General features: G+C 44.0%; 1 protein-coding gene across 1 annotated transcript in view; it reads left to right on the top strand.

The window, feature by feature from the left end:
* The window catches only part of fam184b (family with sequence similarity 184 member B), a 35,197-nt gene that overhangs the window by 6,927 nt on the left and 11,697 nt on the right, over positions 1-16,573 (top strand). Inside the window, exons 2-15 of the mRNA XM_063476281.1 lie at positions 276-464; positions 2,497-3,171; positions 3,793-3,928; positions 4,276-4,427; positions 4,518-5,063; positions 6,145-6,252; positions 6,345-6,643; positions 7,395-7,545; positions 9,875-9,994; positions 10,223-10,355; positions 10,727-10,857; positions 11,044-11,159; positions 14,749-15,105; positions 15,245-15,359. Of these exons, the coding sequence (XP_063332351.1) occupies positions 276-464; positions 2,497-3,171; positions 3,793-3,928; positions 4,276-4,427; positions 4,518-5,063; positions 6,145-6,252; positions 6,345-6,643; positions 7,395-7,545; positions 9,875-9,994; positions 10,223-10,355; positions 10,727-10,857; positions 11,044-11,159; positions 14,749-15,105; positions 15,245-15,359 (3,228 nt within the window). The remainder of the gene's footprint in view (positions 1-275; positions 465-2,496; positions 3,172-3,792; positions 3,929-4,275; positions 4,428-4,517; positions 5,064-6,144; positions 6,253-6,344; positions 6,644-7,394; positions 7,546-9,874; positions 9,995-10,222; positions 10,356-10,726; positions 10,858-11,043; positions 11,160-14,748; positions 15,106-15,244; positions 15,360-16,573) is intronic.

The following is a 16,573-nucleotide window of genomic DNA, read 5'->3' as shown; positions in this document are numbered from 1 at the left end:
ATAGAGGAAAAAATACAGTGAAACAAAACAAAACAGTTGAACATTTAAAAAAAAATGTTTTTCACATCATTTTTTAGAAGATGCCCTTCTTCCTCCACCTTATATATACAACACTCAAGTGGAAAAATAATGCAGGGAGGCAAGAAGACACAAACAAGCAAACCAAAAATCGCTGCTGCGTAGATTAATATCTTTCTCATTTTTAGTGTTTGTGTCTTGAAGGCTTAAATGTGCACAGCTCTTAAATCTTTGCCCTCTTGTTGCTGATGCTCCAGGTGATTTATTCTCTGAACATGAAGAATGAGGAGCAGGAGGCGGCCCTGCAGGCGTTGAGCAACGCCCACCACGACGAGCTGCACCGGATCCTGATGGAGACGTGCCACGAAGGGGAGGGGTCAGCCCTGAGGACACGCCTCCTGGAGCTGCAGGAATCTCTGGATGAGCAGCAGCGAGTCGGGGCCCAGGTGCGTGCATGTGTGAGTCCTTGTTTATGGGGTTGGGGGTCGGGGTCCTTCAGCAACTCATCAGATGAGTTGCTGAAGGACTTGTTGTGTCTCTGTAATTTAATGTCTAATCTCCCAGTGAGGGCAGCAAATCAAACCTGGCCCTAACATGACCTACGGCAGCCAGCCTCGCTCAGAAAGCCCGTTACTTTACCCAGTCTTCATAATTTATATGCTGTGCACCACAATAAAACATCAACATGAATCATAAATACCCACATGACTTTCCTATCGAGTCCATGGGGGGAAACAAAGCGTCTTAACAACTAAATACATAAAAAATGCACACAGGGACCTAAAACTTTTATTTTGAAATGTTTTTCCTTGTTATCTGTCTGGTATGTCTGGCATCTGTCATGTTTTTTCATTTCGTACTGTCATTTTCTCGAGTCAAAGCAGGTAGATCAGCGTGGGTCTGATACAAGAAAACACCTGTACAAACCTACCAGACTCACATAGACAGGCTTTCAACGTATGAACCACAGGGATGTGTTTTTAAGTGAAACAGGCTACAGACAACGATAAGTGTCACACATCAAACAACCTGGAACAGGATTAATGCGCCAATAAAAGAAAGCCTTATCACCTTTAGAGCAGACGAGTGTCGTAGCGCCACTGGTGCAAAAACTATGAGAATGTGAGTGTATCAAAACACTCCGTGATATCTCTCACAGGTACCTATGAGCATAAATGACATAACATCTATAATAAAACACTTATGCTAATAAAATTTGTCTCTAACATCTTTAATTTCATAGTATTATCTCGTTTCATCTTGTAACTCGTAACTTATTAAATATCCCCTTGTTAACAAGGTGGTATGCAGAAGAGCATCTCTGAACACACACAATGGACGACAGCAACAGAAGACCACATTAGGTGCAACTACTGTCAGTTAAGAACAGGAAACTGAGGCTATGGTTTCCATGAGCTCCCCAAAACTGGATGACAGAAAAATGTTGCCTGATCTGATGAGTCTCGATTTCTGCCGTGACATTCAGATGATAGTGTCAGAATTTGGCATCAAAAACATGAAATCATGGCTCCATTCTGCCGTGTATAAGCAGTTCAGGCTGCTGATGGTGTGATGTTGTTTGGGATATTTTCGCGGCACTCTTTGGGTGCACGTAACAAAGTGGCTGCTGAGCTGAATAGTTGCAGTGTATGTTTGTTTTTGCATAAATATTACAGTGTTACAGAAGAATTCCTGAAATTCACCTCTGGAAATGAATAATTTTATTCCTTATAAACTCCTAGCATGTGAACATTTCTTCAGTAAAAGCAGTGGTAATTGGTTCTTCAGTGTCTGGAGTCTATGTTAGCAGTGAATGGATAGCTAATAAGCATATAGTATTTGTTTATTTGTTATCACAGTATTGAACAGTGTCAACACACATTACTGCAGATCTAAATATTAAGAATAAGGGTTCCATAAATGCCCAAAAATGGCAAATCTTTGGGTTCAAATGAGGCTTATTTTGCAAGAAAAGTATAGCTAATATAACTAATATGGAGCTATGTCAAGGAAACCCACACAGTGTCTCCCCCCTTGGTTTATAATGTTTGCAGCTTGCTGCATGTTGAGGCTTCTTTCTGATTTCTGGTTTTGTGACTTTTGAAGAAGTTGTTTGCGGCTCTGAGTTGCCCGAGCTCGACATTGCAGGCTGGTAATGATGTTTTGACACATACTGAGTATTGTGTGAATGTCACAGCGTTACCACTAATTGGCCAGTCTGGCCTTTTACAAATGTTTTGTATAGTCTGTGTCCACACTGTTCGCTCCAGCCGTCTGTACAGTTCCCAGATCTCAGCACAGTGAAACACCTTTGAACAAGCATGCATTTGTTATTGCATAAGTATCATTGTAGCATGGAACAAAGTGTGAAAGGCTTTTCTGAGTGTTGTTGGAGAAAAATTAGGCGCTTTTTAGGGAAGGTGATCACTACCAAAGGTTTATATGTGTGAGTTATTCTCTTGTCCTCTGTGGCTCCAGGTGCAGGCGGACTTTGAGTTCTTCCGCATCCAGGCGGAGGAGAGGGAGCGTGAAACGGAAGCGGAGCTGAGAAAAGAGTTTGAGGAAAAGCTCCAGGCTGCGCAGGAAAACCTCCAGGAGGCCAAGGCCCAGATCAGTGTTGCCCAGGAGGAAAACCTGAGACTGAGCAAAGAACTGGAGAATGCTGAGGAGCAGATCCAGCAACTGGATGCCAAATGCGAGGAGCTCCAGAAAACAGTCGTTGATGAGGAGAAAAACAGGAAGGAGGAGGATAGGCAAAGAGAAGATGAGGAGGAAAAGAAGAAGGAGGAGGAGGAGAGGAAAATGGAGCAGTGTGAGGAAAGGATTAAAGCCCTCCTGGAGGAGCTAAAGGCACTAAAGGAGGAGAGGGATCGAGCGGAGGAGGAGAAGAGGCGAGCCGTGAAGGAGGAGCGGGAGCAATGGGAGCGAAAGGTGAACGATCTAAAAGAGGAGAGAGAGGAAATGAGGAAGAAGATAGAGGCGGAGTGGAGGGAAGAGCGGCAGAGGTGGGAAGAGAGGGAAGAGGAGGAGAAGAAAGGGATGCACAGCGCTCTGCGGGAAAGGGTGAAGAGGGCCGAGGCAGAGGTGGAGAGTCACCTGGAGAGGCTAGCAGAGAGCAAGAGAAACACAGTGAAGCTGCAAGAGCGAATACAGGTACGCGCCTTTTCTCTCGTCCCTGCGTGCATAATCCAATGCTGGGAAGGGAAATTGAAATGTTGCAGCTTCCTGTCTCTGATGCGCCCAGCTAATAGTGTTGATGGGAAAGAAGGGACTGAAGTAGAAGCAGAGCTGGGGGGTGGAGGGTGAGTGGGGGTGGGGGAGGCATCTTGCTTGTCTAACCACAAGCTGCCTTCCCTGAGTGTTATTCCCACTGCCAACTAGCTGCTAATGAGGAGCAGGATAGATTCACTGCACCACCTCACGCATGAGCATTAAGAAGCCCTGTGAGAGCTGGCATGGAGCTGACATGCAGTAAGTCCTCACAGCAGACCATTAAAGGCTCGCAGCTGGGCAAGACAGCTCCCTGACTCACCACATTTCACCCCTCATTTTTTTTTCTGTTTGTCTGATTGTGTTCACTCCCTCCTCCCTCATCTGTGTCAAATTTGGTGTCAGCCTCTCTCTCTCTCTCTCGCTCTTTTTCTCGTCTATCTGTTTCTGTTTCCTTTTCTATTCCCTCGTGGCCTTTTGTCAACATGCAGTACTATTCTGCATCGCCTGACCTTAATTGCCCTCATGCTAAACTCCTTCCTGGCCTTTATCCCTCCCCTGCAGGACCTGGAGGAAGAGCTGGAGCTGGATCGCAGGCGTGTGTCCGAGGCCGAGGGCGTGGCCAAGCGGGCTGAAGAGGAGCTCGCAGTAGCCAAGGAGCGGCTGCTGCTGCAGGAAGACGAGCTGCAGAGCAGAGCAGGTAGTCTGCCTCTCGCACCTGTCAATCTTACCTGCCCTGCTCGGAGCGAGCTTGCAAAAACTGAACCTGTGCCGGGTGCACGTCCCCATTCCTCATTCAAACCCGCTGTTAATTAAGTTTTCCGCTCACGCTGCCAAAATATGTAGAGAAAATGTAACAAATTATTCATTCCTGCTCAAAGGCAAACAGTTTCATCAAACTGGCATCTCACCCCGTCAGCACAAAACTCTGAGTTTTATTTATTGCACAGGAATGGGTTTTAATTCAGACCCTTCCTCAGTCAGAACTGGTCAGATGATCCATTCTGCTTCTGCTATAGATGATCAATCAATTATTTTGTGTGTTAGAGGAGCTGCTGAATCGAGGAGGCTGCGAGGTGTGTGTGTGCGCTGAAATGGAGGAGCTGAGGAGCCAGGTGAGCCGTCTGCAGAGCAGGAACAGAGAGCTGGAGCTGCAGAGCAGCGGCCGCAACAGCGACCACGCCAGGCAGATACGCCAGGTAGCACACACACACACATATGGTAAAATTGCAATGTGGACAAAAATATAAGCACAGCATGAATGAGTGTGCTGTGTTGTGTGTTTATAGCATGCTGAAGCACTGTCCAGTTTGCGCTCAGAGATGGTGAGAGCCCAGACAGAAGAGCTGCGTCGCATTCAGAAGCACGCGGACGACGAGCGGGACAAACTGCAGAAGGAGATTGAAAAAGAACGAGAGAGCCTGCGGAGGGAGCGGGAGCAGGAGAGGGATCAGTTCGAGAAGGAAAGGAACCGAATACGGCGAGAAAGAGATGAGGAAAAGGAAGCGCACCACAGACAGCTGGAAGAGGTCAAGGATCGTGTGAGGAGAGAGAAGGAGGAAGAGGTGGACCGCCTGCGCAAAGAGCTGGAAGTGGAGAGGGTCCGCATTCGTTCCCAGCTCGACAAGAACATCGAACAGGTCGAGGCGGAGAGAGCCGGCGTGCAGCTGAAGCTGGAGGAGGAGAAGAAGAGGCTGGCGGAGAAGGCTGAGGAGGACAGGAAGCGACTGAAGGAGCAGGTGCGGAAGGCAATAGAGGAGGTGATGAGGAGACACGCGGCTGAATTAAACGGCGTCCAAGAAGCTCTGAGCTCCGAGAAGAAAACCAACCAAGAGGTCAGCATGTGTCGGCACACAAAGAGTTCTCTGCATTTAACTTTAACAGACATCTGCCACAGTGATCATAACAGGAGAAATCAGGTTAGAGAGGAAAACTGGAGAAAGAAGCTGCATTCTTGATACCACTTAGTGACCTGACCTGTTTGGCTACTGATTTAAAAACTGAGGCTATATATCATAAATGAGCATTAGTGATTTTGCACTGGAACCCAGTGAGATGGTGCTGTAAGAAGTAAGAGGAGACTAGCTCTGTATTAGGACCAGACACAGATTCTTTATAATGTGCACTGCTTGCATCTCAAATTTAAAAACGCCTGCTGTGGAAGCCGAAAAACACAGGCTTCATTATTTTTAGTTTCAGTCACACTTTGGATGTAATTATTTTTGATATGAGCACAAACCGTTGCCAACACACAGTAAAAATCTCCCTGCCTGCAGTAAGCCATGAGGGTCGAGGCAAAAGTTCAGTTTGCGTGGCTCGGGCCACCGAGGAGCGTCGACAGTAACCAGGTTACTGAAGTTCACAGAAACGCAGCGCCTGAGTCGGACTCTCTTTTGCACAGTCGAGCCTCAGCGGGGGTGCTGCCTAATTAAAACAGAGCTTCTAAATATTTTGGGCTTGTGAAATTTGAAAATAAAGCAAAAGCCTGCGTCGCTTGTCAGCAACTGACGATGTTGAACAAAAGTTTCCTCTTTTTTTAACCTGAATATTTTCAGAGTAATTTCAAAGAAAGGGATTGTGGGAAAAAATCTGTGAACGATTATGTTTGTGTAGCAAAAATGCTTTCCTTTGATCCAGTTAATTCTCTTGTGACCCCCCGTAGGGAGAGTTCTCACCCCCAGATTGAACCAAAAGAGAAATTTAATAGACGTTTTTTGCTTCCAGTAAATGTAGAAATTTAAAGATTTTATCATATAATTGCCTACCCTTTGAGCCTTATCATGTTCACTTCATTATTACTAATTATTAATTAGGCTCACTTGTAAGAAGATGACAGAAAAGTAGGGTCGAGTGTTAAAAAGGAGATTCTTTGCTAATGTAATAATAGTTTTGATGAGGATGAATGTTTTTATGAAGGTGTGCGTGCGTTTGGAAGAGGAGAGGAGAGCTGCTGAGGAGCTACGCAGCAGGATGGAGAAGGAAAGAGAGGAGCTGAGGACGAAACTGAAAGATGCCACCAGTGAGGTTAGAAGTCAGGTTACGCTAACTGAGAGTAAAACATCAGCTGTAGTTCCTGTGACATGTGAAGAGAAAGAGATATGTTCCTGTGATCTCAGATCTGTAGGTTGGAGTCACTGATCCACCATAAAGACAAGAAAGACAAGGCGACCCCCGATGCTCCATCCTCGTGTGGACCGCAGTGCTCCCGTCTGGAGGAAGAGCTCCATCAGGCTCGGAGTCGACTGGCTCGCATTCAGGACGAGGCTGAGAGGCAGCGGGACAGGCACCAGAGAGAGATCGCATCCCTGAAAGCTGACAAGCATCGGCTGGAGGAAAAAGTCCTGGAGCAGAGCCGGATGAACACGGAGAGGAGTCTTCTAGAGCAAAACCAGAAGCACACAGAGGACCGGATTAGGTAGCAGATCAAACACAGACCTACCAAACCTGCTCAGGCTTCCATTAAAGTCTGCTTGTAATCAGCCCCCTCCCGCCGCTTACCTAAATGATCTTTGGGAAACATCAGAGTCAGGAAGGAAATCACTCGAATTGAAGCTCATGGCATATTTTTTTTCTCTTGCTGTAGTCAAGTTTGAATAAATTTTATTGACTTGGAACGTGTTGTAACAGAGCAAACGCACGCCAAGAAATTAGATGTAGCAGCAGAAAAAATTCTGTGTGAGCCGGTAAACGGTGTAGGCACATTAATGAAAATTAAATCAATATCACCAATTAGTCTGCCCTCCCCGACAGATGTATTTTATTAGCCCGTTTTTCACCATGTGCCGACAGTAATTAGAGCATATGCGCAAACAAAAACCAGCCCTCTGCATTTATTTTAAATGTGTTTGATCACTCGAAACTATCACTTTACACGCAGTTCCCCCTTCAATACATGTCCTCTTTTTTCCCTCATTCAAATACACCCATTAAAAACCAACCTGTCAGCTGAAGGTATAACAGGTTATCTTATTATCTTAATATGGCAATGTATTAATATAAAACTCAGATTTTATATTTATGTACTTTATGGAATTGGATGCTCCTCTGCATGTTTGCTTCAAAAAATAAATAGGAACTGCTTTGCAATGTTAGATGGCATATAACCAGAAGAAATTTTGCATGTAGGTTAGCTGTGTCTCACTCTTTGTTCTGATGCATGCCTCCAGGGCGGAGTGCGAGGATCGTCTCAGAGCAGAGTTCAGGATAGAGATGAACGCTGCTGTCGCCGAGAGCGAACAGAGATGGCAGAGCCGGGAGGAGGAGCTGCAGGCTCAGATCTCTGAGCTGCAGGGTCAGCTCACCGAGCTAGAGTCGCAGGTGAGCCCTCTGCAAATCGAATTATAGAAAGCCATTTGTGATGCTTGGCCCTGATTGTCTCTTTAGAAACGTAATCAGGCTGTTTTGCCATTCTGCTTTGGCTTCATTATTCAAATTTTGCCTGAACAGATGAAAAATAATCAGGCGGTTTGGCAGCGTAGCTGATATCTTGAATCAGGCGTATTTATTTAAAAACAGAGCCATGCAATTAAGGTTCATTCACTGCAAAAGAGCAGCGTGACTCATGTTCTCAGAGCAGTGCTGAGATCCAGCGTTAAAATAAATAAGGTGGGATTTCGGCTGCTGGAAGCGCCATTATGGAAGCTGGGGATCATGGGAGTGGCTGTCCAAACTGTTCGTTTCATCAGAGCCAGAGGTCTGAATCATTGTCAGCTTTGCAGCTCTTGCTGAAAACCCACGACCTGCCACACCAGCTTGGCTGAAGAGGCGTGCTGACGCGTTTGTTCAATTGATGATGAATTGGTTTCTTTGTAACGACAGCAAACTGAGACAAAGGGAGACATGTTGTTGAAACATACATACATATTTTCCCCTTTGAAAATCTCTGTTTTGTAAATATGGACGGTGTAATTTTCATGACTTTTCTTTTAGGTTATTATTATGTAATGATTTTAGTGGTTGAGCCCTCTTGGGATCAAATTGGGCTGAATGTTGTGCATGAGTTAAATCAGTTTGACAGCCCTAGACTAACTCTTAATGGAACTGCTGCAATGTTCATAGTTGAGCTGAATATTTTTTTTCCCCTCCTGAGGCAAAGATGATGTCCAATGACCCAAAAAAATATTCAGCTTTCCATCCTAAATGATGGAGAAAAGCATCACTTGCATCCTCAGTAGGGTCATCGGTTGTTTTGGGTCTTTTACATCTGGGGTCCCCAATCCCAGTCCACGAGGGCCGGTGTCCAGGCAGGTTTTAGATCTCACCCTGGGTCAACACACCTGAATCACATGATTAGTTCATTACCAGGCCTCTGGAGAACTTGAAGACACGTTGAGAATCTAATTTATCCATTTAAATCAGCTGTGATGGATCAAGGATACATCTAAAACCTGCAGGGACACCGGCCCTCATGGACTGGGATTGGGGACCCCTGTTGATCTCTGAGCCTGTATCCATGAGATATTAGTCCTATATTGGTCCTGGCTTGTCTGTAGTGATCTGAAGTCATTTGAGGATTTCTTCACTGCTGCTCACACTCTGTTGATGGCTTTTCTTTTTACATGATAACCCAGAAGCTGTAGGCTTTGCAAAGCAATTCTCACATTAATCTCCCACTTTGAACACTTGCTTCTTCACCAGTTCGTATTTCCCCCTTTTTGCTATCACTGGCCCATCCAGTCCTTCCAGGTTCCAGAGTGGTCTCTGCAATGTTTTTAGGAATTTGACTCGGTTTCCCAGACCCATCTTCATCTCCCACTAATGTGCTGTTCCTAGGAGGCATTTGTAGATTTTCCTGCTTTAATAAATGTGACACATAATCCAAGCGATGGTTTGTACACGCATTGGTATTTATTTACTCTAACGGAGCGCTCAAAGCAATTTTTACTCCAGGCCACATTATTCTTCTGTCCCTTAAAGCGCTTTTTAACCATCACATACACACACTCACTCAGATGGATGCATCAGGGTAAACCTGAACACCAGCCCTTTGCCGAGCAGAGGCCATGCTTCTCTTCCCTTGGCCCTTCCACAACAAGGGGTATGTTGGAGTTGTTGGCTTCCAGAAGAGGTTAGATTGCCTGGGTAAAAAGTCACACACATGCTAAAGGTCAAATTTACATAATACAGATTTACCTGATACATATCCAGGTCAGTTTATTAGCTGTGTTAAGTGCTTTGTAGCCTCTAAAAACAGTTGTGTAAACTAATCTTTGCCAAGTCTGAGAACATGACCCTGACTTTGTGTCCATCACGCCTTTGCTTTGTCTTGTAGCTTTCTGTATGGCAGAAATCCTGCATTTCAAACTTGAATAAGAACTTTAAAAGATGTGGGTGCTTACGAGGCAAAAAGAGTCTCTCTTATTGTATTTTAAGTGTAGGAAACAACAGCTCTGGATGCGCTCTAGAAAGTTAAAGTCGGGATGTTTCATGTAATCCGTTCAACTTTTTGGCCGTGCGATGCTAAATTGTTGGAGGGCTCTTCTAATTTGTTCCATAAGCCTGCTTATTTATTCTGTTTGAGTATGCACATTCTCAAACAAAAGTGGCATCTCCATTTAATTCTTGCTGCAGACTCATTATCTCAGGATTACTTTGACAGCACGGAGAGCCTTAAAAATCCTTTGCTCCCAATTTGTCACCAATGCAGGCAGAGAAAAAGAAGGCAGGCCAGGGAGATGATTGCCACGTGAATCCTGAAATTGACAAGTTGAGGAAGGAGGTCCAAGACACAAAGGAGATAAACAAGAAACTGAGGGAGCTGCTGCAGGTACGCACATGATGCACAGTCATTTTTAAAAATCCTACGTGCGCTCGTTCATAGATTTTCTCTGTGATGAATAATTTAGCAGCTTTGATGAAAGTGCCGCAGTGAATAGGCAACATTATGTTGGTCTGTGAGTGTGTGTGCGCGTTTACTGCAACAATGGGTTTTTGTGAGCTTAAGAAAAATTGCAGCTGTGGTTATAAAAAAAAAATGTGTGTTCATTTGTTGGAGGAGCCCCAAACGCAGTCGCTAGCCGAAGACAGACACAGTCATGCCATGGCGCTGCAGGCGTTAGAGAGACGGGCAAAAGAAGAGCTGCTGTCTGAGAGGAACAGACTTCAGACAATGCACCACCTGGAGCTGGGTAACACACACACACACACGTGCACACACACACACACACACACACGTGCACACACATTAGTATTAGCATAAGCACATGCAGGCATTAACACACTCTGGATAGCATGTACACAGCTGCATGAGCAAAATAAGCAAGCACACACATACATGCACAACGATATACACATTGCATTGAGATTATAAATTCAACAGTGAAGTTGCCATTGCCATGGATACACTTCACCATGGCAACAGCAGAAGGGTACCTGTAACAGTGGGGCCCATTGATTTTGTTTTCGGTATGTGGTTTTGTGTGTGTGTGTGTGTGTGTGTGTGTGTGTGTGTGTGTGTGTGTGTGTGTGTGTGTGTGTGTGTGTGTGTGTGTGTGTGTAGATAAGCAGCGAGCAGAGCTGACCCAGCAGCACACGGAGTGGAGCAGACAGATGACCCAGAGACACATGCAGCAGATAGAAGACCTACAGGCTCAACTACAGGCGCACACACAAATGATGGCTCTGCAACAGGTAAATCACCCACACCGTGTGCGCACAAACACACACCTCTCGGCCTCAATACCTGTGATTCATTGCCTGTAACTCCAGCAAGTCAACTTCTGTTGTCTACTACTTTATTCGTGTGTGTGTGTGTGTGTGTGTGTGTGTGTGTGTGTGTGTGTGTGTGTGTGTGTGTGTGTGTGTGTGTGTGTGAAGGACCTGAAGCAGCAGAACCAGTATCAGGTGTTTGAGCGACAGCTGGACGAGAGTCGCTGCGCCATGCTGGAGCTGCAGAGAGAAAACGCAGCACTGAAGAAGCAGTTAAAGGAAAGGTAGGGACGGTAACACTGAGTCCATCAGTCAAGGCGAAAGCCATCGATTTTACAGAGAAACTATGAATGTTTGGCATTCACAAAAATACTTTCCACCTAATTTTAAATAGTTTGATGGAATTGTTTTGCAACTGGGACCAAAGTGACAACTAAATGAATTTGCAGTGAATGCCACACTGGAAGCAGCAACGTAAAATAAGAAATCATGAATGACTTAGCTTAGCGAACCAAGCAAAAACATGGCAGCTAAAGTAAATCGAACGTGTTAATTGTGCCAGAATCAGACATGGACCCAAATGCAGATTAAAAAACTGAGCAAATGGAACAAAAATCAAACAAACTTTATTTAAAAAAGCTGATTACTGCGTTAACAAGCAGGTAGGAAATGAGGGTGAACGAATACCAAAACACAACAGACAAGACACACACACACACACACACGCACAAACACACACACAGAGGGCTGACTGAGGATGAGACTGCGGTTCGATCCAGACACGGAGCTAATGAGGGCGGGCAGACAGTAACAAAGGAGGGCAAAAAAGAAAGGAAAAAATGAAAAATGAAGCAAAACTGCAACAAATTGCTTGAGCAAACTAATGTTCAAAGTAAAAGAGAAAATAACTAAAAGACATGAAGACTAAAACCAAACATGATGACAGAGACAGGGGAGGAAGATAACACCAAGAGCGAACAAACTGGTGAGCTTGTATATTTTTAACTGCACTAGCTGTTCCCAGCTTCTCACAGTCTCTATGTTAAGCCAGCCAAAGCTCCTCCCCGGAGCTTCGCGTTTACCCGTCATCTCATCTAAGTTTGGAGGAAGTTTGCTAAACTTTTCCTTTGAGCTCTGAACACAGACCAGGATGTTGGAAATGAAGTCTCACACCCGAACCCAAACCTGTGACAGCTGCAGAGGAAGAGGACGAAGGAGACAGAATAAAGTCAAAATCCAAAAAACCCCCCAAAAACCCATCAGTCTTCCAAATGTTTCTAAACACCCAAGTCACATGACCAAAGCAAATTGAGACCCAAAAAGTCTTGGTGCTGCATTTGCTCCAAAGCCACATGTGTTGTTTAGCCACACCTTTATATCTTGGCAAAAAAAATACCTATGTACACCTGCAGCAAGGGTGCTGTGAGAATGGATTTTTTTTCCAAGGCTGGAGAGGATTTATTAAAGAAATGAACATTGTTACTTTATTTTCTCTTATAGAATTGAATAGACTATTCTTTACTGACACTGTCATACAGATATTATGCAGTGCAGCAAAATTTGACTTGGAAAAAGTAACAAATATTTGTTACTATAAATAGTAACAAAAGAGTTAAATAATAACATTATTCATGTGATAGTGTAACAATAATATTCATCTTCCGTAAGCATCGTGAGCTACATTGTTTAACACTTCATTCCACTGTGGACGAAACATCTCCCACAAGTATCTCCTGTGTGGCTAACACAAGAAGCACAGCAGACTTTTTCACTGTTTTATCTTATAACATGTTTTTTTCATGCACCACACGGAATTAATAAGCAGGTGAATCAGCTGAACCAGCCTCACGTGTGTCAAAACAACAGGGTTACATTAATATTTGCTGAAACACTTCATTAGCGTCACAGCTCGCTATCGTCAATGATCCCAGTTTTTTATTTCTTTCGCTTGTTTGCAGATTTCTCCAAAACACGTGGTGATCATAATTATTTATCATAATTATTGAGAGTCTGGTGTAATATGTAGCTTTCCTGTGACATTATTTCACAATATATGATAGCAAAACTAGGATGTAGCTGTTGCTGTGGAAAGGGGTGATTGTTTCCAAACTTCGATACAGTTCAGACAGAGTTGCCTCGAATGTTTCAGTGTTTGTTTCGCAAGGCCTCACTTTCCCATTCACCACAATGAAGTTGAGGGGTGAATAGCAGGAAGGCCCCTACAGTAAAACAGAGAAAACCCCCAAATTAGACGACAACCTGTGAGCAAGCACTTGGCGACAGTGGGAAAGAAAAACTCCCCTTTAACAGGAAGAAATCTCCAGCAGAACCAGAATCAGGCTCAGGGAGGGGCAGCCATCTGCCATGACATCCAGCACATGATCTAGACGAGCGGTGTCAAACTCATTTTAGTTTGTTGGCCGCATACAGCTGGTTTAATCTTACGTGGGCTGGTCCATTAAAAAAATGTTGCCCAAGGAAGACCTCCAAATCTTTTCCCCTTTCCTTTAGTGTAAATGCATTTTAAATACATTCACGTTTAATGAGCCATCCTTTTATAAAAGTGATGATGAAAAGCCTGGGATGTCTCAAGAAAAATGAGTGCAATTTAAACAGCACCTCTGAGTTTTTCCACGTTATTAAAGAAATTTGTCAGCACTGCTCCGTCGGCTTAACCACTTTCTAAGACATAAATTTGAGAAATGAACCGGCAGCTCATCACTCAGGCTTTGTCCTGTAGTTTAACAAACAGAACTTTACAGTTATTAAAAAAAGAGAAGTCCCTCTTTCAGACTCTGACCAGTACATATCTTAAGGGTTGTCCACACAGGAAATGTTTCAGTCTTCACACATCGCTTTGTAGGTGATGCTTGGTTGCCTACGTAACTCTCTAATGTATTTACTACTCTGTCATACATTAATCAAAGATTTTGAGAAAAATTTAACTCAGGACCCACCCAGTTTGCATCACCAGTTATTTCGTTCATTATTCCTGAAGTTGCTGAACGTCACAGACTTTCTGTGGTCTTGGATTGTCACTGGTAACTTCCTGTGTGGATATCCCTTTACTTTGGTCCTCTTCTTATTCTTCTCCTCCTTTCGGCTGATCCCTTTTGGGGTTGCCGCGGTTGATCATCTGTCTCCATCTCACCGTATCCCTAGTATCCTCGTCTGTGACACTGACCCTTCACTCATCCACAAATCTTATCTGAGCTCTTCCTCCTGTTGACAGCTCCGTCTTCAGCATCCTCTGTCCAAAATATTCTCTATCCCTCCGCTGCACAAACCATCTCAGCCGTGTCTCTTTTACTGTGTCTCCAAACTGTCCCTCTGATATAGACAGAAAAGAAAAATTGACACCTTTGGTCTGGATAAACCTGAGAGTTTGGTGTTCAGGGCACGTTGTATGCACCCTAACCACTCGGGTAAATACTTTGACACTGACATCACAACCATGAGTATCCACTGATACCAATCTGATGCTGTCTTTTCCCTCGCTTCAACAGCTAAGCTGTGAATAATACATTTGTCTGGACACACTTCATAGCTCCAGATATCAGTTGTGAAGCTAAGCTTGGCAAAACTATCTAAGCAACATCTGTTACTGGAGACACATCTGTCTTTACAGCACATCACTCAAAGTTTAGTTAGCTGATGCAAATGGATTATATTAGACTATAGTTATGCAGTTATTTGGCTGGTAGACAGCATTACTGAAAATGTACTGTAGTATATGGCAAAATAGTGCAGCGGTATAGTGTACGTCTTCTTTTTGTGTAGATTTTTAGCAACCAGCAAACGCCTCTTATTTTGTATTAAAGATGCCACATGCGCCATTGTTTCCACTTTTTTCCTCTGCTGTGTCCTTCTTAGCTCAGTGCAAAAGAATTCAGAGGCCAAAGACAAAGAAGAGGAAAGCGCAGAAATAAGGAAGAACAGGGACGCCCAGCTGGAGGAAGAAGCACAACGTCTGAAGGAGGAGGTGGAGAAGCTGAGAGTGGAAATGGAGAAACTTGAGGAGTCGCAGAAGCACTGGGACGAGAGAAAAGAGGACGACATCAAAGAGGAGGAGCTGGACGAGGAAAAGAGAAAGGAGCGGGAGGAGGAGAAGAGGCGAGAGGAGGTGGAGGAGATCAGGAGGGAGCACAAGAGGGAGATGCAGAGTTTGGTGTCCGAATACAGCAACGCGCAGAGTCACCTGCAGGCACGAATCGTGGCCTTGGAGAACGAGTGAGTAGAGGAGAGACCCGAGGAGATAAGACACCCGGAGGGCTGGAGGGGTCGGGGGGTGTGTGTGCAAGGTATGGGGGTGAAAAGGTGTGCAGGTATGTGAGAAAGGTGTGTGTTTCTGTATATGATTTAACTGCAGGCTGCGAGAGCGGGAGGAACGCTGCAGGCGGAGGGAGCCTCGATGCGACGACCTGCAGCTGGGGAGACTCCAGGAGAGGCTGACGGAGAGAGACCAGCTCATCAAACGATTAGTGGTGAGAGCACACGCAAAAACGATCACATTAACGCAAAAACTATGACTTTTTTAACCCTCAAAGATCCAAAAATGACCGAGTGGGGTGATTTATGATCCTGTTATTTAAACTGGAGCACTTTTTTTTGAATAGTTCAACTTGTTTTTTATCTACTTATATTTATCTGTGGCAGATATTGCATAGTAAGTATAGTTTTCTATGGTTAGCATCAGGGCTTCTGCAGCAGTGCATCCCTGTACTCTGGATATGTTAGCCATGCTTCACTGCAAAAATACTTATAGATAGATTTTACTTGGACCACATCAGACACTTTTTAATGTAAAACAGTGAGTATACCTGATACAGTCCCACATGATATGTTGTTGATTTCAGCACAGTTTGACTGTTCCAACTAACCCTGACAAGAACTGTTAAAAAGTATATGAATCCATTCATCAAAAAACTTCATATCTAAAATTTCCGTCCATCGTGCCTCTATCTTTAGGGCTGTATTCCCTAATTGCATCGAGATAGTCAGACTTAGTTTAGGTTTTTTGGTTTTTGAGCTTTCTTTATTGACGATATGAGCATAGATATTACAGAAGATCAAACAACAATGACAGTAGGAGAAAAAGGATGTTAAAGAACATAATACAGACAGATTTTTCATGCCTCGGATTTGTTAAAGTTGTCAATAAAGGGTTGTGATATCCCAAAGAATAAGTCCCAATTTTCCCTTTTCCAGCTGTAAGTGGTTAATTACATCTCTCAGCAGGGTTAGCTGGGTTGGTGGTTTGTTTTGCTTTCAGTTCAACAGAAAAAGTCTTTGTATCAGCAAGAGCACAAACTGAACCAATATATACCGATTATTTCACAATTCTAAGGTTGCCACCCTAAACCCAAATGGTGCCAGAAAAAACAGGCGACATCAGACAAAAAATGAAGTATCTTTGATCAGTTTTGGTGGTTTGTTGCGAAAGAATGGGAATGAGTTTGCATACATCTGAAAATATCCGATTTGGGATGATCAAACACATTCAGTTTTTTCAGACATGTAGAGGAACACCCTGTGCAGTGTCACACCCAGAATCAGAGCTTTCATTATGAAATTACATAAGTAAAACTCTGCTTTATTTTGTACCTTTTTATTTTCATTTACTACAATATTTAGTAATTTAACCGCTTTTACAGTAAAAAGAATTTTCTTTCCTGTATGAGAGACCTCAGAGAATATA

Source organism: Pelmatolapia mariae, linkage group LG6, assembly GCF_036321145.2.
Source record: "Pelmatolapia mariae isolate MD_Pm_ZW linkage group LG6, Pm_UMD_F_2, whole genome shotgun sequence".
Lineage (NCBI taxonomy): Eukaryota > Metazoa > Chordata > Actinopteri > Cichliformes > Cichlidae > Pelmatolapia > Pelmatolapia mariae.
The sequence above is the reverse complement of the archived record's forward strand: the minus strand, read 5'-3'. Positions and strand labels throughout refer to the sequence as shown.